At 36.8% G+C, this 20,354-nt stretch overlaps 2 protein-coding genes across 5 annotated transcripts in view; one reads left to right on the top strand and one right to left on the bottom strand.

The window, feature by feature from the left end:
- LARP1B (La ribonucleoprotein 1B) overlaps positions 1–15,062 on the top strand; it is a 63,375-nt gene extending 48,313 nt beyond the window's left edge. Inside the window, exon 20 of one of the 4 annotated variants that reach the window (XM_081333067.1) lies at positions 15,013–15,062. In XM_081333067.1, the coding sequence (XP_081189193.1) occupies positions 15,013–15,047 (35 nt within the window). In that variant the 3' untranslated portion in view covers positions 15,048–15,062. Of the gene's footprint in view, positions 1–72; positions 667–2,137; positions 2,221–15,012 lie in introns of those variants that run through there. The other 3 variants (XM_081333065.1, XM_081333066.1, XM_081333062.1) reach the window with 3 other exon arrangements.
- Positions 2,362–19,208, bottom strand: PGRMC2 (progesterone receptor membrane component 2). Its single transcript, XM_081333077.1, has 3 exons — positions 18,810–19,208; positions 7,387–7,542; positions 2,362–5,786 (listed from the first exon to the last, which is right to left on the bottom strand). Exons 1-3 carry the CDS (start codon positions 19,180–19,182, stop codon positions 5,689–5,691), a joined length of 627 nt encoding a protein of 208 aa, XP_081189203.1. The 5' UTR covers positions 19,183–19,208; the 3' UTR covers positions 2,362–5,688.
- Between the last annotated feature and the right edge of the window lie 1,146 nt (positions 19,209–20,354).

Below are 20,354 nucleotides of genomic sequence, written 5' to 3'. Positions count from 1 at the left end.
TGATCATGATTGTGAAAGATCACGAAAAAGAATTATGATTTTCCAGATGTTTTTGTGCTACGATTCTTACAGATTCAAGGGTAAGGACTACTGATAGTTCAACAGCATCACTGCACTAGATGGATTGCCCATTGTCCAAGTTAGTTATATAGCCTGTTGGCAGTATTTGTTCATACACGTTTCTCCAAAAATTTCAATGAAATGAAATGTAGAAATGAAACTCTGAAGTTGAACTATGTAAATTAAATTTGTTTTTAATTATATTTTTAGAATCACATGAAAGGCCATAACAAATATTAGCTTAACTTTGAGTAACAAAACTGTTTTGTTATTCAAATGATAACAGGAGTGAAATGGGATAGAAGAGACTTTTCTAAGTATATTCTTACATTGAGTATTATAAATTTTGAAAATGCTCAGCTCTTATTTAGATGCTACCAAGGTTCTTGAATTATTTTTCCCCTCTACTGTATCCTTTACTATGGCTTGGATGCAGACAGTTGCTTTGTGCATAAGAGATGTGTGTATATACTATTTTCCAACATCCAAACAATGTCTTGCTGATTTTTTTTTAAATAATAAATTTTGAATCAAAATTCTGATGATAATACTGTATAACAAGAGGGAGACTGTATTAAAAATAACATGAACACATACAAAGAGAAAATAAGTCATATTGAATTTACAAGGTTAAAGCAAGGTATTCCAAAATTAGAATACCATTGAGAATGCTCTTTTTTGTTGTATTTTTCTAAGGTGAAAACTATGTGGATGACAATCTTTAGATATATTGGTTTCAAGATATTCACTATTTATCTTGCCTGGGATAAACACAAATTTATTGGCTCTCATTAGGTCCAATAAATAGGCGATATTTAAATAGATTTCTAATCCCTTACCTTTCAAGTTCAAATAGCCAAGACACTACTTTCTCTCTTTTTGCTATATATATTGCCCTACAGATCTAAGTGAAATTAAAATTCTAATATTGAAGAAATATAATACATGGAATGCTGCCAGTGTTAGACAATTTTACACACAATTATCTTTTTATATAAAGTGTAGCATAGAAATAGTTTTTACTTAACTTCCTCTACCATTATCTATTACAGTATTTTCTTCATATTCAGCAGGAAAGTATATAACAATCACAAGATGATGATCCTCATCTCTCTCTTTTTCTTTGCAGTCTGTTAGCTAACATTAGGGTGGTTGTAGTAGTTGTATAGCTGTCTAGCTTCTTAACAATTATGTGCTTAAGGATCAAAATATCTGAATAAAGAATGGGATTCATCCTGTTTTTTTAAACTGGAATTTATGTGAATGGCCTCTGAAGAATCCATGACTCCCAAAAGCCCCTGCAAGAAAGATCAGACTGCAGTTTATAGATATGGATGGGTTAGGGGTTCTAAGCTATAAATGCATACTTTTACATTATTTTAAACTCAAAAGATCCTACATATACCCCCTCCCAATTTCCAGGTTGTAAAAGGAATTAAAAAGTAACATGGAGGACTTATCTAATTTTGCAGTTTAGGTCATCTCCCAAATCACAAAGAATCTGACTGAAAATATTTGCCCCCACTCGCTCCAGTAATGTCACCAGTCATTTCCCTTGGTCATAAAAAAAATCCCTCAAAAAGATACACTCATCTGGTTAAAAATAATTGCCTCTACCGATTTGATGGGCTCATCAAAGAGGGAACATTATTTGAAATCAAATTTTATTTTTGTATTGGGTAGAAAGGGTTAAAGTGCTTAAATTTTCTAGCAAAATGTTCATGTGACATATATTCAGTTAATATCCCTGAACATTAGGTATATGTTTCAATAAAAGTTGTTTTAAATACATAAACTAAACATTCCATAAACAAGATTAGCAATAAAGGATCACAGAAGTGTCTGGATTTGTTGTTGTTGAAAATAATCATTTGGCAGTTGTAGCTGAGCAAATGGCCTAGGTTTCCTCACACCTTCTTTTGATAGGCAAAGGTTTTGTAAAATGAACAGTAGCTGGGTAATTTTTCATAGAAAAATTGCTCATAGGCAAATTCTGGAAATGCTTCTTGAGAACTTATGTTGGGAATGACTGTGGCGTCTCCTGAAAAATATATTTATGGTGTCATATTTGTCCTAGGAAATTGGAATAGCCAACTTCTTAAATCATTTGGATTTACAGCTATTGAAAGAACTCTAGAATTATAAAAAAAGAACTGCCTAAATGAAAGAAATAAACATATTATGGGATGCATCGGCTGTACAGTATACAATGACATTAGGTAGGGTTTTTTTTTAGTGATTGTAAGAAAACCATTTAATTGAAATTTTTGCTGATGAGAATTAACACATCTGGTCATCCTTGAGCCACTAGGTTTCCAGGATTGAAACAGCATAAAAACTATAATAAGGAAATCATATTCAAGATTTTTTGTAAAAAAAATACAACCATGTGTTTAGACCTTTTTTCTTTAAAAGGGAGCACATAAACTTGGCAGTTTTTGAAGAAATTAGGGTTCAAGGGGCATACAAATTTACTATTCATAGTATCCATGGCTGGGATGTATGGGCCTTTTGGATCAGACCTGGGCATTTTATGGCCCATAGGCCACATCTGACCTGTGGGTGGTTCCAATCTGGCCCATAGGGTGGAGCATCTGTGGTGTCAGAAGGGGCGGGGCAGTGGTGGAGGGCAGGGCAGGAGTGCAGCATCAGAGTGGGAGGCAGGGTGGCAGCAGCCCTCCACAACAGTCCATTTGTCATATGGCCCCTTGGGAAAATTGACCACCCGTTCTGGACACATTTTTCCACCTCTAGCTGTGAATGGGGTTGCAAAACTGGTGTGTAATGTGATCTTTTGCATCTGCTCAAACAAATGTGTTATTTGCACCCATTCCTGAAGCAGGCCTTTCTCGTGATCATTCATGCCTTATTACCTTAGAGAGGGACTACTACAATATGCTCTATGTGGGGCTATCGTTGAAGACCAATTGGAAAATTAAGCCGATCAAGAAGTGGCAATGACGAGTTATATTCATGCCAGATTAAGGTCACATAGCATTAAAACTGGGAAGGGCTTCAGGGCTGGTATCAATTTTAAAGGCAACATGAAACAAACCAATAAAATTGTCTGCTAAATTCAGTAGTGAAACGTCTCCATTATTCTACTTTGTAAACTGCACTGGTTAGCAGTAGTATTACAGGTGTAATTCAAAGTACTGGTTATTACCTACAAACCCGGTTCTTATAGCATATGGTATAGTTATTTAGAGAAGCCATGTCTCTCTCACTGTCTCTGCCCACCCTGTAAGATTTGACTTGGCATGTTCTACATACCATCTTTTGAACAATGTAGCCAGGATGCAATAAGTATGTCTTTTCTGTCACAGCATTGCCGTGGAAATTTGAGTGGTCCATACCCCACTCTCCATTATGAGTTTTGAAAACCTTTTTCCTCAAAATAAGCTGTAGATGTTTTTATTTCTGGGATGATCATCTTGCTTTTTTCATTAGTTTGATGTTGCATTTCTTTGATTTTACATTTGTACACCACTAAGAATAATTGAGAAATTGGGCAACTTTAAAATGTGAAATAGTTCAACTTCCAGGTTTCCTGTTATTACCCTTTGCTTATAAAATTGTTATGAAAATCTCAAGGAAATTCAGCACTGTTTACACACTTTCAATTCATTATGTGAGGATTTATGTGAAGAAATATGCATAATGGCTGGAGCAGAGGGCCTTCAGAGATGTTAAGCAAAGCGAAGCCTAACAAAATAATTTTAAAATTACATTTTAAAAGCACAACATTCATTGTCTTGCTTATTTGTATGTACAAATGCACATATTAAAATAGGCAAAACAGCATGAAGAACAATTATAAAATAACCCCATACTATGAATGAGCCCCAAAACTTCCTTATGATACTGTTTTCCTATAAGGAAATGAGAAGTACAACACACTAACGATATATCTACAGAACACTTTATTTTTTTATAAAAGAACACAAATTGTTCATTTCTCAAAACATCGCATAATTTCAATTATAGAATAAAATTTTGGAGTGGAAGAATTATAACTGGCTGATCAATGGAGGCTTAGACATTAAAATAAATGCAACAAAAGGTTCACATCAAAAAAGGGAGGAAAAGTATTTTTCTATAGACACTGTATCAATAATCACCATTTACATTCCAACCTGAACAAAGGCCAGAACTATTTGGTCATTTGGAACCAGATACTTTTCACATATTTTTGTGGAAAATACTCTTAACAGATGGACTGAAGATCACATTTCCCTCTTGCCAGACTCACTGTTTTATTGCATGTTTTTTCTTTTTAATGCTGGATGCCACAACTGGATGCAAAACCTAGAAGAAAATTTCCACTTCAGAAAGTACTTGAAAAAAATTAAGAAGTGTTGCAGTTAATAGGCTAGGAAAGGAGAATGACATATTCACTAAAGCATTTTCAGATGTATGTTCTATGCAGATATATGCCACTGTTTATTCACCGAAACTGTTGTATTTTATGTATTACAATTAATGATGAAATTATTAAAAAATATCTGGCCAATGGTTTTATTTAATACAGTGCAAAAATATTAAATCATTTTCTTTTTTTTTCTGAAACACAAAAGTCCTAGCCACCAATACTAGCTTTTCAGCATCTACATAAAGTCTGACAGCACATTTGGTATTTTACATGCTTTATTAAAATTGTATTTGTATTTACAGTATCTGTAGGAACCATCCTCCCACTTTTTGTACTCAAGCACCCACATCCATGCATATCCTCATTTCACAATGATATGAGGTTAGGCTCCTAACCTTTAAGGAGCTCCCTGGGGATGAAAAACGTACTAATTGAGCTTATTTAAAAAGCAAAGGGAGAATGCATTTGGCCATTACACTCTTCAAAGTTTGCATGTGTATGTATACAGACGCACACACCACATTATTTATATATCTATATATATGTATATATATCTATATATATAACACTGTATTTCTTTATATTTTATATACAAAATGACATCAGTTGTTCCAGTTAACTGACTGTTCTAGCCAATCTTCAATGCTGCTTTTAGTGACTCATATTTTGGGTTTTCCTCTAAAACAATTCAAGTCTAAGTGAAATAAGGCACAAATATTTTGATTCAGGGGAAAAACAAGCATAGAAGGCAGACGTCAGATGATAAATGTTTGCAAATAAATTCTCTTCTATTCTTTAGAGAATTTTATTTGAAACTCTAATCTGCAGAGCTGAAGTAGTTTACTGTCTGAGCAGTCCCATTTATGTTTCAGCCGCTATGTTAACTATGGATTCCTTAAAAGAACTAGGTTTTCTATTTAGAGCTCAGAGTAGAAATTACACATGAAACACATAAGCCTGTAAATAACAAACTGTTCAAAGGCTTCAACATGCTGCAAGAAATTACTTTCTTTACATTTTAAATCCCTGGCCCCCATTAATGAAGCCTAAATTGAAAAAAGGAATAAAAAAAGAATACATGTTTGGCAGCACAAAGAATGCCTACTAATCAAATCAAATCTTCATCAGGAAAGGATCATATATAAAACAAATCATTTTCTGTAGTAGATGAAGTGTATCCAAGGTATAGGGCATTCTTTGATGGGGAATAAAAGATTACAGTTCCAAAGGCCCCTAACTTTGGTGATTTACAAAGTTCAATCTTGTTTAGTGTGATCCTTCGTATCTTCTTCATCTGTATATTCTGATGGTTCCTCTCCTGGCTTTAGGAGTCTACCTACATAGTCATATTTTTCTGGAAAAGACAAAAGTATTTTATAATACATAATTTTTAAAAACCAGTTGATATCATATTATTACATTTGTTGTTTCAAAGCCATCATAAATGTATAATTTCATGGATGTCTTGTTACAGTTTATTTATATGCCGTATAAACAGTATATACCGTAATTTTCGGACCATAAGACGCACTTTCCCCCCAAAAAAGTGTGTGTGGAGGAAATGAGGGTGCGTCTTATAGTCCGAAGGTGATTTGTATGGCCAGCCCCAACCTCCGCAAGTGGAAAGCAAGGGAGATTGCCAGGAGCACACCGATCTCGCGCTCCTGCAATCTCCCTCACTCCGTTTCAGCTTCCCTTGCTACAAGAGAAAGCAAGCTGAAACAGAGCAAGGGAGATTGCCAGGAACGCGAGATCGGCCAAAGTCAGCAGCTCTCCACCCCATTTGGAGAGCTGCTGCCTTCCTCCGTGCGTTTGAAAGAAACACAAAGGCAGCAGCTCTCCGCCCCGTTTGGAGAGAGAGGAGAATGAAAGGGAGGGAAATAGAGGGAGACAGAGAAATAGAGGGAAAGAGAAATAGGGAGAGAGAAGGAAAAAGAAAGGGAGGGAAATGGAGAAAGGGGAGAAATAGAGGGAAACAAAAATAGAGAGAGGAGAAAGGGAAGGAAAGAGAAAATAGGGAGAGAAAGGAAGAGAAGGAGAAAGGGAGGGAAATAGGGGGAGAGAGAGGGAGAAATAGAGGGAAAAATAGGGAGATAGAAGGCGAAAGAAGGGGAGGGAAATAGAGAGAAAGCGAGAAATAGAGGGAAAGAGAAATAGAGGTAGAGAAAGGGAGAGAGAGGAGAAAGGGAGGGGGAGAGAGAGAAATTAAATTAGTAACATGGTTGTTAAGTGAATCTGGTTTCCCCACTAACTTTGCTTGTCAGAAGGTTGCAAAAGGCGATCACATGACCCTGGAACAAAGTGATCATCATAAATATGAATCAGTTGCCAAGCATCCGAATGTAAAACACATGACCATGGGGATGCTGCAACGGTCATAAGTGTGAAAATTGGTCATAAGTCACTTTCTACAGTGCCATCGTAACTGAACAGTCACTAAGTGAATTGTTGTAAGTCGAGGACTACCTGTACTTTATCAATTTTTTTCCTTTTTGGGGTGGGTCAAGCTTTTGACACCTTGCTGGGCGACTGGTGGTACTCGGACATTGCCTTGTCCTAAAAGTGGTACAATGGATGAAAAGCCCTGTTTTATATACCGGTACTATTTGGTTCAGAATATTTTTTTCTTGTTTTCCTGCTCTAAAAACTGGGTGTGTCTTATGGTCCAAAAAATACGGTAATCAAACACTTCTATATCCCATTTCATCTCTTGATGTGTGGGTTTGGGGCTTTTTTGTACCTGATAATAGAAATCTAGTAAAGTTGTCTTCCTATTATTTCTTTATATATAAATACACATACATACACAAACACATTCTTGAATTACTCTATTGTAAAAGAGAAGTCACCACTTTTGGGGCAAGATGTGTATATGCTAATTTGAAAAACAAGGTGTAATTTCTATGGCTTGTTTTCCATTTGATGAAAAGAAATCTTTCAATTAAAATAATTACCTTTAAATTGCATTTCCCATTCCCTAACGCTTTCCATTTGCACAGCATTTAAGTCCGATAAATCATCATATTCATCTCTGAGTGCATCTTTATCTAGACAGAAAGTTGCTAGTCCCCTCGAGGCATCTCTCCCAGCAAATATTCCATAAGGACCTTCTGAAAACAGAAAAAAATATATTTATAAAACTAAATATATATAATGGTATACTGTTCACTCTTGTCTATACAGAATGACTAAAGCTTTCTTTAAAATAATTAAATTTGAACAATCTATACATCTAAAAATATAAAATACTTGAATACTCATGCTTTCAATTACCTACTCTCTTAATTCCAGAAAATATTTTGAGAAAGACTGACGAATGTTAAACAGAACATCATTTACTGCAATCATGTAAGATGCTGTCAGCTATTGTTCTATTTTACCTTGATCTAATACCACTTAAGGGATAGTATGCCCAATAAACATGATCCTTCCTCTACAAAAAGGGACCTCCAAGGTCCCTTCCAACTTTATTATTATTATTAAAACTGGTAAAATAAGAGTATCCATACAAAGCAGCCATTACCACTGATTATATAAAACAATATCCTACACAGATTTTGCACCAAAACTCTTAAAAGTTATTAAAAAGTATATGAAGGCACTGAACATTTTCATGTAGGTACAAATTCAAATGTGACGTTATGTTCCTTGAAAAATTGGGATGTTTCACTGTTTTAAAGAAACTAAAGAAATTTAGTAGTCCAACCAGTATTTATCAAATTATCAAAATAATCTTTGGAAATAGTTTATCTGCAATTTGAAGGTTTTATATAAAAATAATATAAAGAATTTCACATTATAAACCACCTTTTTATTGAAGAAACTATTTAGAGGTTGTCTTCAACTTACAATCCTTCATTTAGTGACCATTGAAAGTTACAACAGCACTGACAAAAGTAACATGACTTTTTTGCACTTACAACTTTTCCAGCATTTCCTTGGTCACATGATCAAAATTTGGATGCTTGGCAACTGGCTCATATTTATGACAATTGCAGTGTCGTGGGGTCACATAATCACCTTTTGCAACCTTCTGACAAGCAAAGTCATTGGAGAAGCCAGATTCACTAAATTTACGAACTTAACTGCAGTGATCCACTTACCAACTGTGGCAATAAAGAATGTAAAAGTGGGTAAAACTCACTTTAAAAGTGTCTCGTTTAGCAATGGAAATTTTAGACTCAATTGTGGTTGTAAGTCGAGGACTACCTGTATTATATTGTATGTATAACAAGCTACATAGAGTTATTAATGTATCTCTTGATTTCAGTATTTCAGTAGTATGGAATGCACTTGGGTACCAGACTGACTAAATAATATATGCATATATAAATGTGTACTTATTTGCAGCTTCAAGACAGTGTTCATTTCCTGGACTAGTCTTTACAGTTTTCTTGGCATCTTTTTGGAAGTGGTTTGCCATTGCCTTCTTCGTAGGCTGATAAAGGGTGACTGGCACACGGTGACACTCTTGACTTCATGACTAAAATTCGTGGTCCGACAGTTTCTAACCTAATTCCTTAATTACTAATCCAAATTGGGTCATTGTGTGGTGTGCACAAATTATTTGTGCTAAAATGTGAAATGCAAAAATGTTTTAACTGTTTTCTGAAATTGTCTCTAATATTGTACAAACTTTGTTTTACAGTAAAGAGGTGTTTCTCAAATTTAATGGTAATTGTGTGCTAAACAATTATAGAACAAATAATGTTAGAATTTATGTAACAATAAGAGAGCTAACATTTAACTCGTCTTAAAAACATAACTTTGGACAAATATAAAATTAAGATACAGACCCCAGGTGTAAGATGCTCAACGTTGCACATACAGATCATAAAAAGTTTCAATGGATGCTCTCAGTTGGTAAGGCAAATAAGAGATCTCTTGCAATTCCCAATGATTTTTACACAAGCATAAAGATTGAGATAATCTTATTATCGAGCAATTGCTTCGGGAATTATAAGTTCACTCATGTACAGAAAGTAGAACCATATCCAACCTGTAAATATATATTTGCAACACATAACCAAGTTTTGAAATATGAATCTCTGAAACATTTGCCCACATTAAAATGCTAGGACTTCAGAGAACTGCACCTCTTGAGATATAACTGGGTATTTCTTCTGTCATATTTTTTGTATTATGACCAAGTACTTTAGTGATACGTTTTAAGAACGCAGCATAACAATGTTAGCTTTAGTTTTACATACTTCGTTCACATGAAAATATTATCATTTTTTAAAAAGTCAGCTGTATATTTGGTACCAGCTTTCTAATCATCTAGCAAAGGGGTGTCCAACTCGCAATGTCACGTGACATATCGTGACGTATCACGATTTTCCACTGCTGGCAATGGGGTGGGCGCAGTTAGTAAGCTCAGCTATAATCTAAAAAAGCAAATGCATTTATTCAAATTATGTCATAGAAATATGGTGTTATCCATGCTGCCATTTTCTGAAACTGCTAATTTTTTCAAGGCTTGGGGCAAGTTCCTTATAGAACACATCACAGTAGGATGGTTAGACATCAATACACAAAGGAAAATACGCAATGCCCAAAAGTTTACACTACTGTAGAAAGGTAGGTAATATAACAATACTCTATTTCTTTAATTGTAGGTAAAAACAATCTTAAATTGCCCCAATTTAGTTCAATATTGCGGAGCTAAGAAGTTTCTCTTCTACATTTTCCTTGCAGAACCCCTACCCATAACTAGAAAGCCCCTCATTAAGAAAACAATTGGAGGTGAAGGAGAGATTCCCCAAACTGCCAGACCATCCACTTTCTTTGCTTTTGGGAAAAAAAAACATTAGAAGGGAATGAAGCATGCTGCATCACAGATTAGACTGAAAATCTTGCATCACAGATTAGAAAAAAAAATAACATTTTAGAAATTCAGTATTCATAAATCTTTCTCCAGGATGAAATCTATATTTTGTGCTCTCCGCAACATTTGTGATTTTATCTTAAATGAACTGTCAAAAAATAAACATGAGAAACTACCCAAGTGATTAGTTTATCGGGGGGGGGGATGAATTTTAAGAAATATTAAGTGGTAAAAATAAATGAATTTCTTAAAATAGCTCTTTCACTTCAGTCTGATTAGAGGGATTCTCTTTCCTATTATTATCAATGGAACTGAGGAAAAAAATACCTTTGGTTGAACCACATCTCTCTTTACAATGAATTTACAATCTCCAATTATGTTATTTTCAGTGATAGATGATTTATTATTCTGAAGTACAATAAAGCTGTAGATCAAAAATCTGATTATAATAACACATAAGAATTTATAGTTTAATAAGCTTTAGAACATATTGACAAAAAGAAAGAATTTAAAGCATTTTCAATAAAAGAATCGGAATATATTGGCCCAATATATTTAGCCTGTTGATAAAAGCTAAAATCCCATAGGTTTCAGTATGTTCAATTGAAATCTGCATATGTATCATTGCAGAAATAAACATAACTCCTGGCTTTGAAATTGTCATGGCAAAGCTCAGAAGATTTTGAAGGGAATGCTATCTGTGTTGTATTCTAGAACAGGGCTTTTCAACCTTTTCACCCATTGTACCACTTTTAGGATATGGCAACATCAGAGTACCACCAGTCGCCTAGCAAGGTGTCAAAAACTTGACCAAAAAAAAAAGGAAAAAAGTGATGTAGTACAGGTAGTCCTCGACTTACAGTTCGCTTAGTGACTCTTCAAAGTTACAATGGCACTGAAAAAAGTGCCCCCCCCCAGCCACAGCTAAGCAAGACACCTGCCTGCCCACCCAGTGGCGCTCTTCCTCCTGTCCGAGGTTTTCATTGTTGTGAGCATTTCTGTTGAGGATTGGCAGCGAGGGTAGGGTGGTGGTGGGTGTTTGGTTTTTATCCCCCCCCCTCTGCTGGGTGGTTGCAGCAGGTTTTGGTCACTTCACATGACTCTGGGACACTGTGACCGTCATAAATATGAATCAGTTGCCAAGCATCTGAATGTAAATCACAAGACCCTGGAGATGCTGCAACATTCCAGCTGATTGGCGCTTCTTCTGGGCTCAGAAGCGCTGGGATCAGTGCCGAGCTCCAGCTGGATCAGTGCCGAGCTCCAGCTGGAGCCGGGTGCTGATCCTGGCGTTTCCGCTGAGCCGACAGCCCTGCAGCTCCAGCCATCTCTCGCTCAGGCTTGTGCAGTGCTGCCACCGGTTCAGCTCATTTCCCTCCCCCGCTACCACTTTTCTACGATGGTTGCGTACCACCTGCCAGGTGCCAATGTACCACAGGTGGTACCCCGTACCACTGGTTGAAAAGCCCTGTTCTAGAACATTAAGTAAAAACAAGTTTAGATTTAAGACAGGTACCATGGTAATAATAAACTCTTCAAAAAACTAGCTTTGAATATTTCACAATTCTAACTACTGTTATCAGGATGGATTTGATTTAAATCAAGTCGATTTAAATCACGATTTAAATAACGAGTAAAAAGGCTTGATTTAAATCAACTCAATTTAAATAATTTTTAAAGAGCAACGGCTCCTTTCTGTCCTGCAGCGGCTCCTCTGACCCGCTGTTGACTCACTGATAGGACGGCTGGTGATACGGTAGTGACACAACAAGGTGAGGACGTGGCGAGCAGCAGGTGAGTGGACGCCCGCTAACAGGCACTGCCATGATAGATCTGAAATGACAGGTGCTCTTTAAATGTAAGGACTCATTCTGGCTGGTAATTAGAATCTTTTTTTGCAAGCAAAATGAAGGTTTCTCATTTAGAATAAGCTGTCAGGTTAGTAAAACAGCAATATCAGAACCGATTTAACAGGTTAATAGGTTAATCACACACAGTTGGAGAACTACTCAAATTCTTTTAAATTAAAACACTTAGAGCCTGGTACAGATGCATTTCTCTTCAAACAATCATACAGTTGGTAGTGTACATAGATTTGCAAAACAATGGGATAAAAGAATATTCCTGAACTTTGTTTTATGATTTATCTCATGGTTACTGTGAAATTGTTTGACTGCATCAATGCAGTGCAGGTTATCTCAGCTTGCAGAGCTTGGATTCATTGAATGAGTTTTCCAAATATGTAAATATTGCAGAATATACAGACTCCATTTCATGCTGAATAAACTAAATTATTAATGTATCTTAAATAGAAAACTAGATAAGATTTTTGCTCAAAAAGCATTTTATTAAAATAAATTTGATAAAAATAAAAAAATCGATTATTATCCACCCTGTTATAAATAACTTAACTTGGTATCAAAACCAAACTGTAATTTCAAACATGCTTACAATAATGTATTACAATATATTAAGGGAATCATTAAAAAAAATCTAACATACTAAAGGGAAGATTGTTAATTATCACATTCTCTGGCATTAAGCACTTCCTGCAAATATAATACAGTAGTTTTTTATATGGCCACACCAGTACTCAAGAGACAAATATTAAGCTAATGTATACTACTACCCACAAATAGCTTTATCGTATCTGCTAGACTCCCTGTATTACATTTTTAGAATTTTAATTTAACAAAATTAAATGGAATCCGATATGCTGTAAAAACACTACTCTCAAGTCTCTCTGTTAATAGGCATTCTTTTTAAACTAAATGGAAAAAAAAACCAAAAAATAGTTGTTGCTATCTGGTGCTTTGGGGGTTACGGGAGACACCTTCTCAGAGAAAAAGACAAAACTGAAAGAAGTAAAATTCTGAAATCCTGAAAAGTAAAAGCAGTTGTTTACCAACATGCCTTCAGGGAAAGAGATTTTGTGATTATTAACTAACTCCATGGCATGTACTCTCAAAATGAAAAATGTGCCTATTTATCCCAGTGTTATATGCTCTACAGTCTACACAATACTAGATTGGGGTGGGGTATTTCCAGTGGTTCATCAAAACATTTCTTGATTGACATATGTAAGAAATAATTCAGCTAAAAGGTGAACAAACAAAATCTTTATGCATCTCAAATGCAACTCAGCTATAATCCCAAACAATCTACAGAAAAACCTGATAGGTGAACAGGAAATGCTCTCTTGATGAATCTCTTGTACAGTTTACAAATATCACATTAGGTATGCTTACTTCCACTTTTTGAATATATTTCTCAGTCAGGTCTTTATTTTTCTTCTAATCATATACCTAATTACTCCATTGTACAGCAATTTCTATTACTGAAGAAAATATATGAATAAAACTAATATGAAATCTTAAGTACCAAATTAGTTGTCCTTTTCCTCTTCATTCACCTATATTTGTATCTCAGCAGATTGTTTACAAGCCAATTCCACTTCAAAAGCAAATTCTGATACACCAAAAGAATTATTTAAGAAACGCATTTAGGCAACCTGATACCTACTCAGAAATGTTATTTTTTCCATTTAATAACTTTTCTTGTCCTACCTATATACAATTACATTTCTCCTGTTTGGCTCCTTCAATTAGCCCAAACAGTGCATTTATAGCAAAACCGTTTTTGAATCAAGATGCCTCAAATCCACTAACTTATAAAGAATGTGTATAAAATCCAAGACTCCTTACACCATGTAACTATTTCAAGGATCTATATTATCAGTTGCATTTGTAAAGTGTGATCACTATGGTCAGCCATGGTCACAACTGTGATTTCTGATGCACCCTGCCAACTTCCCACAAGCAAAATCAATGGGGAAGCCAGAGGGAAATCAGAAGTCACTCCTGTTCCCACGGCTTTTTTGTTAGCTCTTAAATCATTTGGTTTCTCTGTTAGGAAATATCTCGGAAAGGATGATCCAATGGGATCATGGGTTGTCTAATTTTGCTAGATCAGGAAGAGTTCCAATCCAGCCACACCTAAGCATTTTTTAGTCCCTGGGAATTCAGTAGGAGTTCAAGGGATCAATGTGAATAAACAGTACCTCAGTACTTGTCGTTAATTGGTTCCGGGAGGTTGGACAAGTACCAAACAAACCACATGACTTATCACATGACCCTCTGTTCCACTGGGAAGGACTTCCTGTCTGCTCCTTTTTCTATGTCAGCAACCTTTCCAGCATAGACAATTTCCTGTCTGCCCTCTGTGGCCATATCCCTTTTCCTTTCACAGCATGTTGAGTACCAAACAAGTACTGTGACATTTTCATGTCAAAATGTGTCGAGTACCAAATTCAACGAGTCAAGCAGTCAAGTACTGAGTTACCACTATATAGCTGAAATCAATAGAACTAGAAAATGTACCCATTTAAACATTCCATATCCAATATGGGACGAGTGACATCTTGCTTGCCAACGTTATTTTGCTCTTGGATTCAGTAGTTTAGAATTTACCTTTCTAGCATTTATTTCAATCTCAGATCAAGAGGCATATTATTAAATGCATGCCATTTCCAAAGAAGGATCACAGATGTGCCCATAATTATATTTTGAGATGGTACAATTTTGTATTAAGCCCACAGACTACATTACAGATACTGTAGTTTCCCATCAATGATAGATGACAACCTTGAATATGTATAGGTAATTCTCATTTAACAACCAAAATTGGGACCAGTAATGTAGTGATTAAACGAACTGTGCTTAGGTTTTTATTTTAACTTTCCTTTGCTTTACAGTGTCAGAAGGACATGATCCCAAACAGCCGGGTTAGTCCAAGCAGCAGGGAAGGCTTCTGGAACTTTGTCACTAGGAGGCCAGGTAAAAGGGCAAATTGTATAGCCCTTTTCCCCACTCCCTGGCCCTTTGAAATGCTCATCCCAGTGGTGAGATTAACAAGAGAATGTTTGTATTTACATTCATTGGAGAGGAAGGAATTGCAAGAGTAAGCAGACACACAATTGGGAATAGGCATTGGAAAAAATGCACTAACACCAGTAGTTTGCCTAGCAAGTAACTTAGGAGGCAAAAGGAAGCTTTCAATCTGAAACTGATTATGGTCTAGTCAGTTACATGCAGCAACTGTCAGTCCACGGTTCTAATTTAGTAATTAAGGTCATAGAGCTGAATTTATTAACTTGTGTTGGCATTTTTTAGGGATTCAATACTCTACCCAGAAAAGTAGCTGAAGGAGAGATACCTTCTTTAAGCAATCTGCTGTGAGGGGGAGAAAAAAAACCCAAGAGGATGCATACTACCTGACAGTAATAGTGAACACATTACAGATGGATGCTGCAAATATCGTTAATGCAGGCATTTGTTGCAAAGTTACTTTTTCACCGTCACAATTGCAAACAGTTGTTGTCCGAGGCACTCACTAAATAAAGACATTCTTTGTTTATGGTACATTCTAAAGTGCCTTCTATTGTACATTCTGAAGCACAGCAGATGTTCTTCTTGAGGAGGGCAGAACCATATATTGTTTCTGGCCAAATCTGATTTCTGCACTATTTAATTGTTCACTAAATCCATGCCTTTCAGGTGGCTGGAAAAGTGAAGTTGATTTGGGAGAGATTAACTCTTTGAATCAAGAAAGAAGTAGCCAATCTTGAAAGGGGCAGTAATGTACTCCCTCTTGAAGGGATTTTTTTTAAGTCATCTACTAAATACTGCCACCTAATAGAACCCAGATGTGTCTTCTATTTTGTAGCACTCATCCCCAGGCAGGCTTAAGAAAAGTCCTAAGTCCTGGTTCCCTCAGGTACTACGCCAGGGACTTCTATAACTTTGCTGGAATTATATGAGGTATTTGGCTCCCAACACAATATATTTTATATTTTGTTTTGCCTTTATTATTTTCCTGCATTGAAGTTTTCAATCCTATAACAATCTATAGTTGCTTAACAAGTTAACATATAAATTTAATAAATCACAGTGGACAACTTTATGCAATTTCCTCTTTGGGGTGATTTTAAAGGTGATGGTGAGGATTCAGCTTCAGAAAATCCTACAGGAAAATATATTATGTAGACCCTTTCTATTCAAAGTTCAATCCTAGAATGGGACAGGAACAACACTGGCTGTTCTGGTTAATAACCTCTACTAGGACAGGAGTGTTCTCCTGAACTTATTGGACCTCTCAGCAACATTGATATAATCTACCATATCCTGCTGGACATTCTATTAGGAATAAGTAATGGGCACTATTTGTGGTGGTTCTCCTATCTGAATGGATCATTCCAAATGCCTGGAAGAAGAGTGGGTCAAGTCCTTGGCTCCTCCACTGAGGGATGTCACAGAGCGTTCTCTCCCATGCTTTTCACTAACTATACAAAACTGCAGGGAGAGTGACATATCATCAATATATTGATGATTGCTACACATTGCTACCCAAACTGAGCCAAATATGTTGCAGAAATTCTAACTCGTGTTTGGAAGCTGTAAGAATTTAATGGCCAAAACAAGGTCAGATGCCTTCATGCAGGATAGAATTATCTCTACATAATCCATCTGTTTTGATCTCAATCACTATTTTGGCTCTAGAGACTTCTGCATTCCCTCTAAAAGAGGACTGCAACTTGGAAGTCCTTCTGGAATTGTGGGTATTGCTTAAACAATAGTTGAAAGCTGTGGTCAGGAAAGCTTCTTCCCAGTTGGGCTGATGAGCCAGATGTGTAGAACTTTTTTTAGAAGGGATCCCTTAAAACAGTGGTTCATATCCTCATCATTTTGAGGCTAGTATATTGCCTTTTTCATGGCACTACTCTTGAAGATGATTCAGTAGCAGCAATTAGTTCAGAACATAACATTTAGTAGTATGACACCTATACTGAAATGACAACACTATTGCTAGCAGGCTTTCAATTCTAATTCAAAGTGCTGGTTTTAACCTTATATAGCTTGTCACCTATGTATTTACAGGAGCATCTCTCCCAGCCTGAGTCTTTGCTACTCTGTTTATATTCCCAAAGTATTAGAAATCATTTTATTTCAAAAGGGCTTTTAAGAGAGACAATATGTTTGGGACACATTATTTTAAATTCTGTTGAAATACACAGTAAAGAACGTTCATGGGACTCTAAACATCACATGGGAAGACGCTGAAGTACTCCCAAAAATGCTGGAGATCCGTTGCTGCTCATATGCTACACAGCATGGGAGGATCTAATGCTAATAAAAATGTAATTATTTATACTTTTGAGTAAACTGTCTTAAGTATAAGGATTGGTATAGAAATGTTATAATTGATGTATTTAGATTTTATAAACAGTTGTAAAAGTACTGTTACTCAATATTTACAATACCAATAAACCAATCTCTACTGTGTAGTTTGTACTGTGGTAAGCGTTCATTCTGATACATTAATTTGCTGCAAACTACTATTCTTATGTTTTCCAGAATTAATCAATATCTAGATTAGCAAGATCTAATAGTCCCAAGTACAAATTACACATAAACTACATGAAATATATTTAAAAGAATTCGATATGTTAAACTGGTGTCTCAACTACCATGCTGTCTTTCAAACTTTATTTACAATATAAATAAAAAGCTACTAGAGGCCGCTAATTTTTAAACAGCATTCACAATTTTTTTCACAAAGAATTTTTTTAAAATATAGCAGCCACTACAACTTTGTATCATTTAACAATATAGGAATTTCAATGGTGCCCTATGCATGCTATATAAAATAACGTTAAGTTCTTTATGATCCTAAGTATTTAAAAATAGCAGTAAAATTAGTTGATCTACCTATTTTACCTACTAAAATGCTTACCTAAATTAGAAATGGCCTGACTTACGCCATGTTTTCTTTTACTACACACTACATGTTTCTTTACAGATGTCTGCGACTGTTATTACAATTCTGTACTAATTCATTCACAATAGATTTCAACTATCAAGTTCATTGAAATCTAAATGAGACTAATTTTCTTAGTTATGAATTGTAATGCAAAATATCAATAGTGCAATTCTACGCTATCTTAAAAAATACATTCAGTTCATTTTAACTGAAGGCTAGGGATTTCTCCAAGGTAACTATGAGTAGCTATTACTAAAAAACTATAAGATCAAAATGCCTACTCATATTCAACACAATGTAATAGGCTGGACTACGGCCCGTATATAATTCCAACTGTTGAAATATATTCAATTAAGATGACAAGGCAGTCTTAAAAGGAATGACAACACTACCCAGAACTTTGACCCGATTTAAGACTTCTTTCTGAAAGAATACGTTTCCACCCACTCACACAGAAGAAGAAAAGAATGTCCATACCTCTTTTATCCAATAAAATAAAGACGCTGCTTTTATCTAAATGTTATCTGCTATTAGTGGGTTCAAACAATGTAGTAAATCCTGGTTCGGTTAACCACAGACTGGCTTAATACGTGAATTAGTTGAAAAGACCGTCCTCCCTTCCCCCCCCCCCCCGAAAGGCCTTTCTAAACCACAGCAATAGTAAGACACGTTATGACCCCCAACTGCCTTGAGTCGGTAAGAAAAGCGACACCCCTCTGTTCCTCCCCTCACCGGGCCCGTAGAACTTGCTGCCTTTGGTTACATCGAAGACTTTGCAGTTGACGGCCAGAAGGATGCGCGGCAACCGCGCGCCGTCGTACTCGCGCAACTGCTCCAGGGTGAAGTCCCGCCGCTTCATGCGGGGCAAGGCGTGGGCCTGACTTTGCTGCGCCGCGCCCCCAGCTCCGATCCTCTTGCCCCAGCGCTTGTAGACCTGATAGGCCAAAAGCGTCACGATTACCAGCGTCAAGATAAATAGCATGTCGAACCAGGTGCCCCAGAGCCAGCTTCCGGACGAGGCACCCGCCGTCTCCGGCGGAGCGCCGCCGACGCTGCCGCCGTCGCCTTGTTTCGTCCTTAGCTTCCCATTCCCATCGTCCGCCATCACTGCCTAGCCAGCGCCTGCCTGAAAGGAACCGCTCCGCCCCCGTCGGGGAGGAGGGGGGAAAGGCGGAGGCGGGGGCAAGCCTCCGTGTGTCTGTGTGTGTGTGTGTGTGTGTGTGTGTGTGTGTGTGTTTCATTCCTTGCTCCGATTGGTTGCGATTAAGGACACGTCACCCAGACTAGCTCGCGCCCAGCAAAAAACGAATTAAAAAACAGGTGCACGCGGCTACCCAACGGTTGAATTCCACCTTATGGCAGGCGTCGTCGGAGAGGGCGGGAGAAATCACGAAATAGGAAAAACGCGCCTGCGTCTGTCCTACCCGCCCCCCCCCCCGACCCCCACCCCCTTATATTCACAAAAACCTTCGCTCTTCAGTTGTTGTCGGTTTGGGGTTTCGTGGGTGGTTGTAGCTGTTGAAATGTAGGCGTGGTTGATGGACTCTGACGTTGCTGCGGGCTGAGCTCGTATACCTCGAATGCTTTTAGTTTTTATCTTCATTACTATAAATACGCTTCAGAGTCCCGCCCTGCAGCAGAAACCGGACGGCACATAGTTGCTTATTCGGGGCAGAGTATCAGTGTCCTTTCTCCAGTGGAGAAGATGTATAATTTCCTTTGTAAGTCAGCCTTATCCAACCAGGTGCCTTCCGGTTGTTTTGGACTTCAACACCTATAATATTCGGTGGAATTGGCAAGGGGTTGTGACTGGTGATCTCATTAGTAAATGAGCTACAATTGCTGTATGAGGACGTGAATAATGATTAGCAGCTCTTGTCTGCATCATCCACATAACACGCAAAGGACTAATACTGCTTAATATCCCAAATTTACTCAGTCATAATTTCCAGAGACTTTTCATTAAGGCTTGCTAAAAGATCTATCTGTTGCTGCATACAAGCAACTGTCGACAGAATTCAAAGATTTTTCCCAGTAATGTTAGAGGACTACTTCACACTGTACATAAAAGCTTTGTATGCTTTTATGTAAAACAAATGAGTATGATTAAAAATAATGTTAAAGAGGAAGTGTACTAAAGTCATTGTGTAAACAAACCTATTCCTGTCCTTAGGTGATCAAGGTAGCCATAATCCTGTTAGCGTAGCTGCACATATTCCCCTGCAACTGTCTTACGCAAACTGACTTCTGATAAGAATGTGTAAAGTTTAACCATGT

The sequence above is a fragment of the Vipera berus genome (assembly GCF_964194415.1).
Source record: "Vipera berus genome assembly, chromosome: 7".
NCBI classification, from domain to species: domain Eukaryota; kingdom Metazoa; phylum Chordata; class Lepidosauria; order Squamata; family Viperidae; genus Vipera; species Vipera berus.
This window is presented reverse-complemented; position numbering and strand designations above follow the sequence as displayed.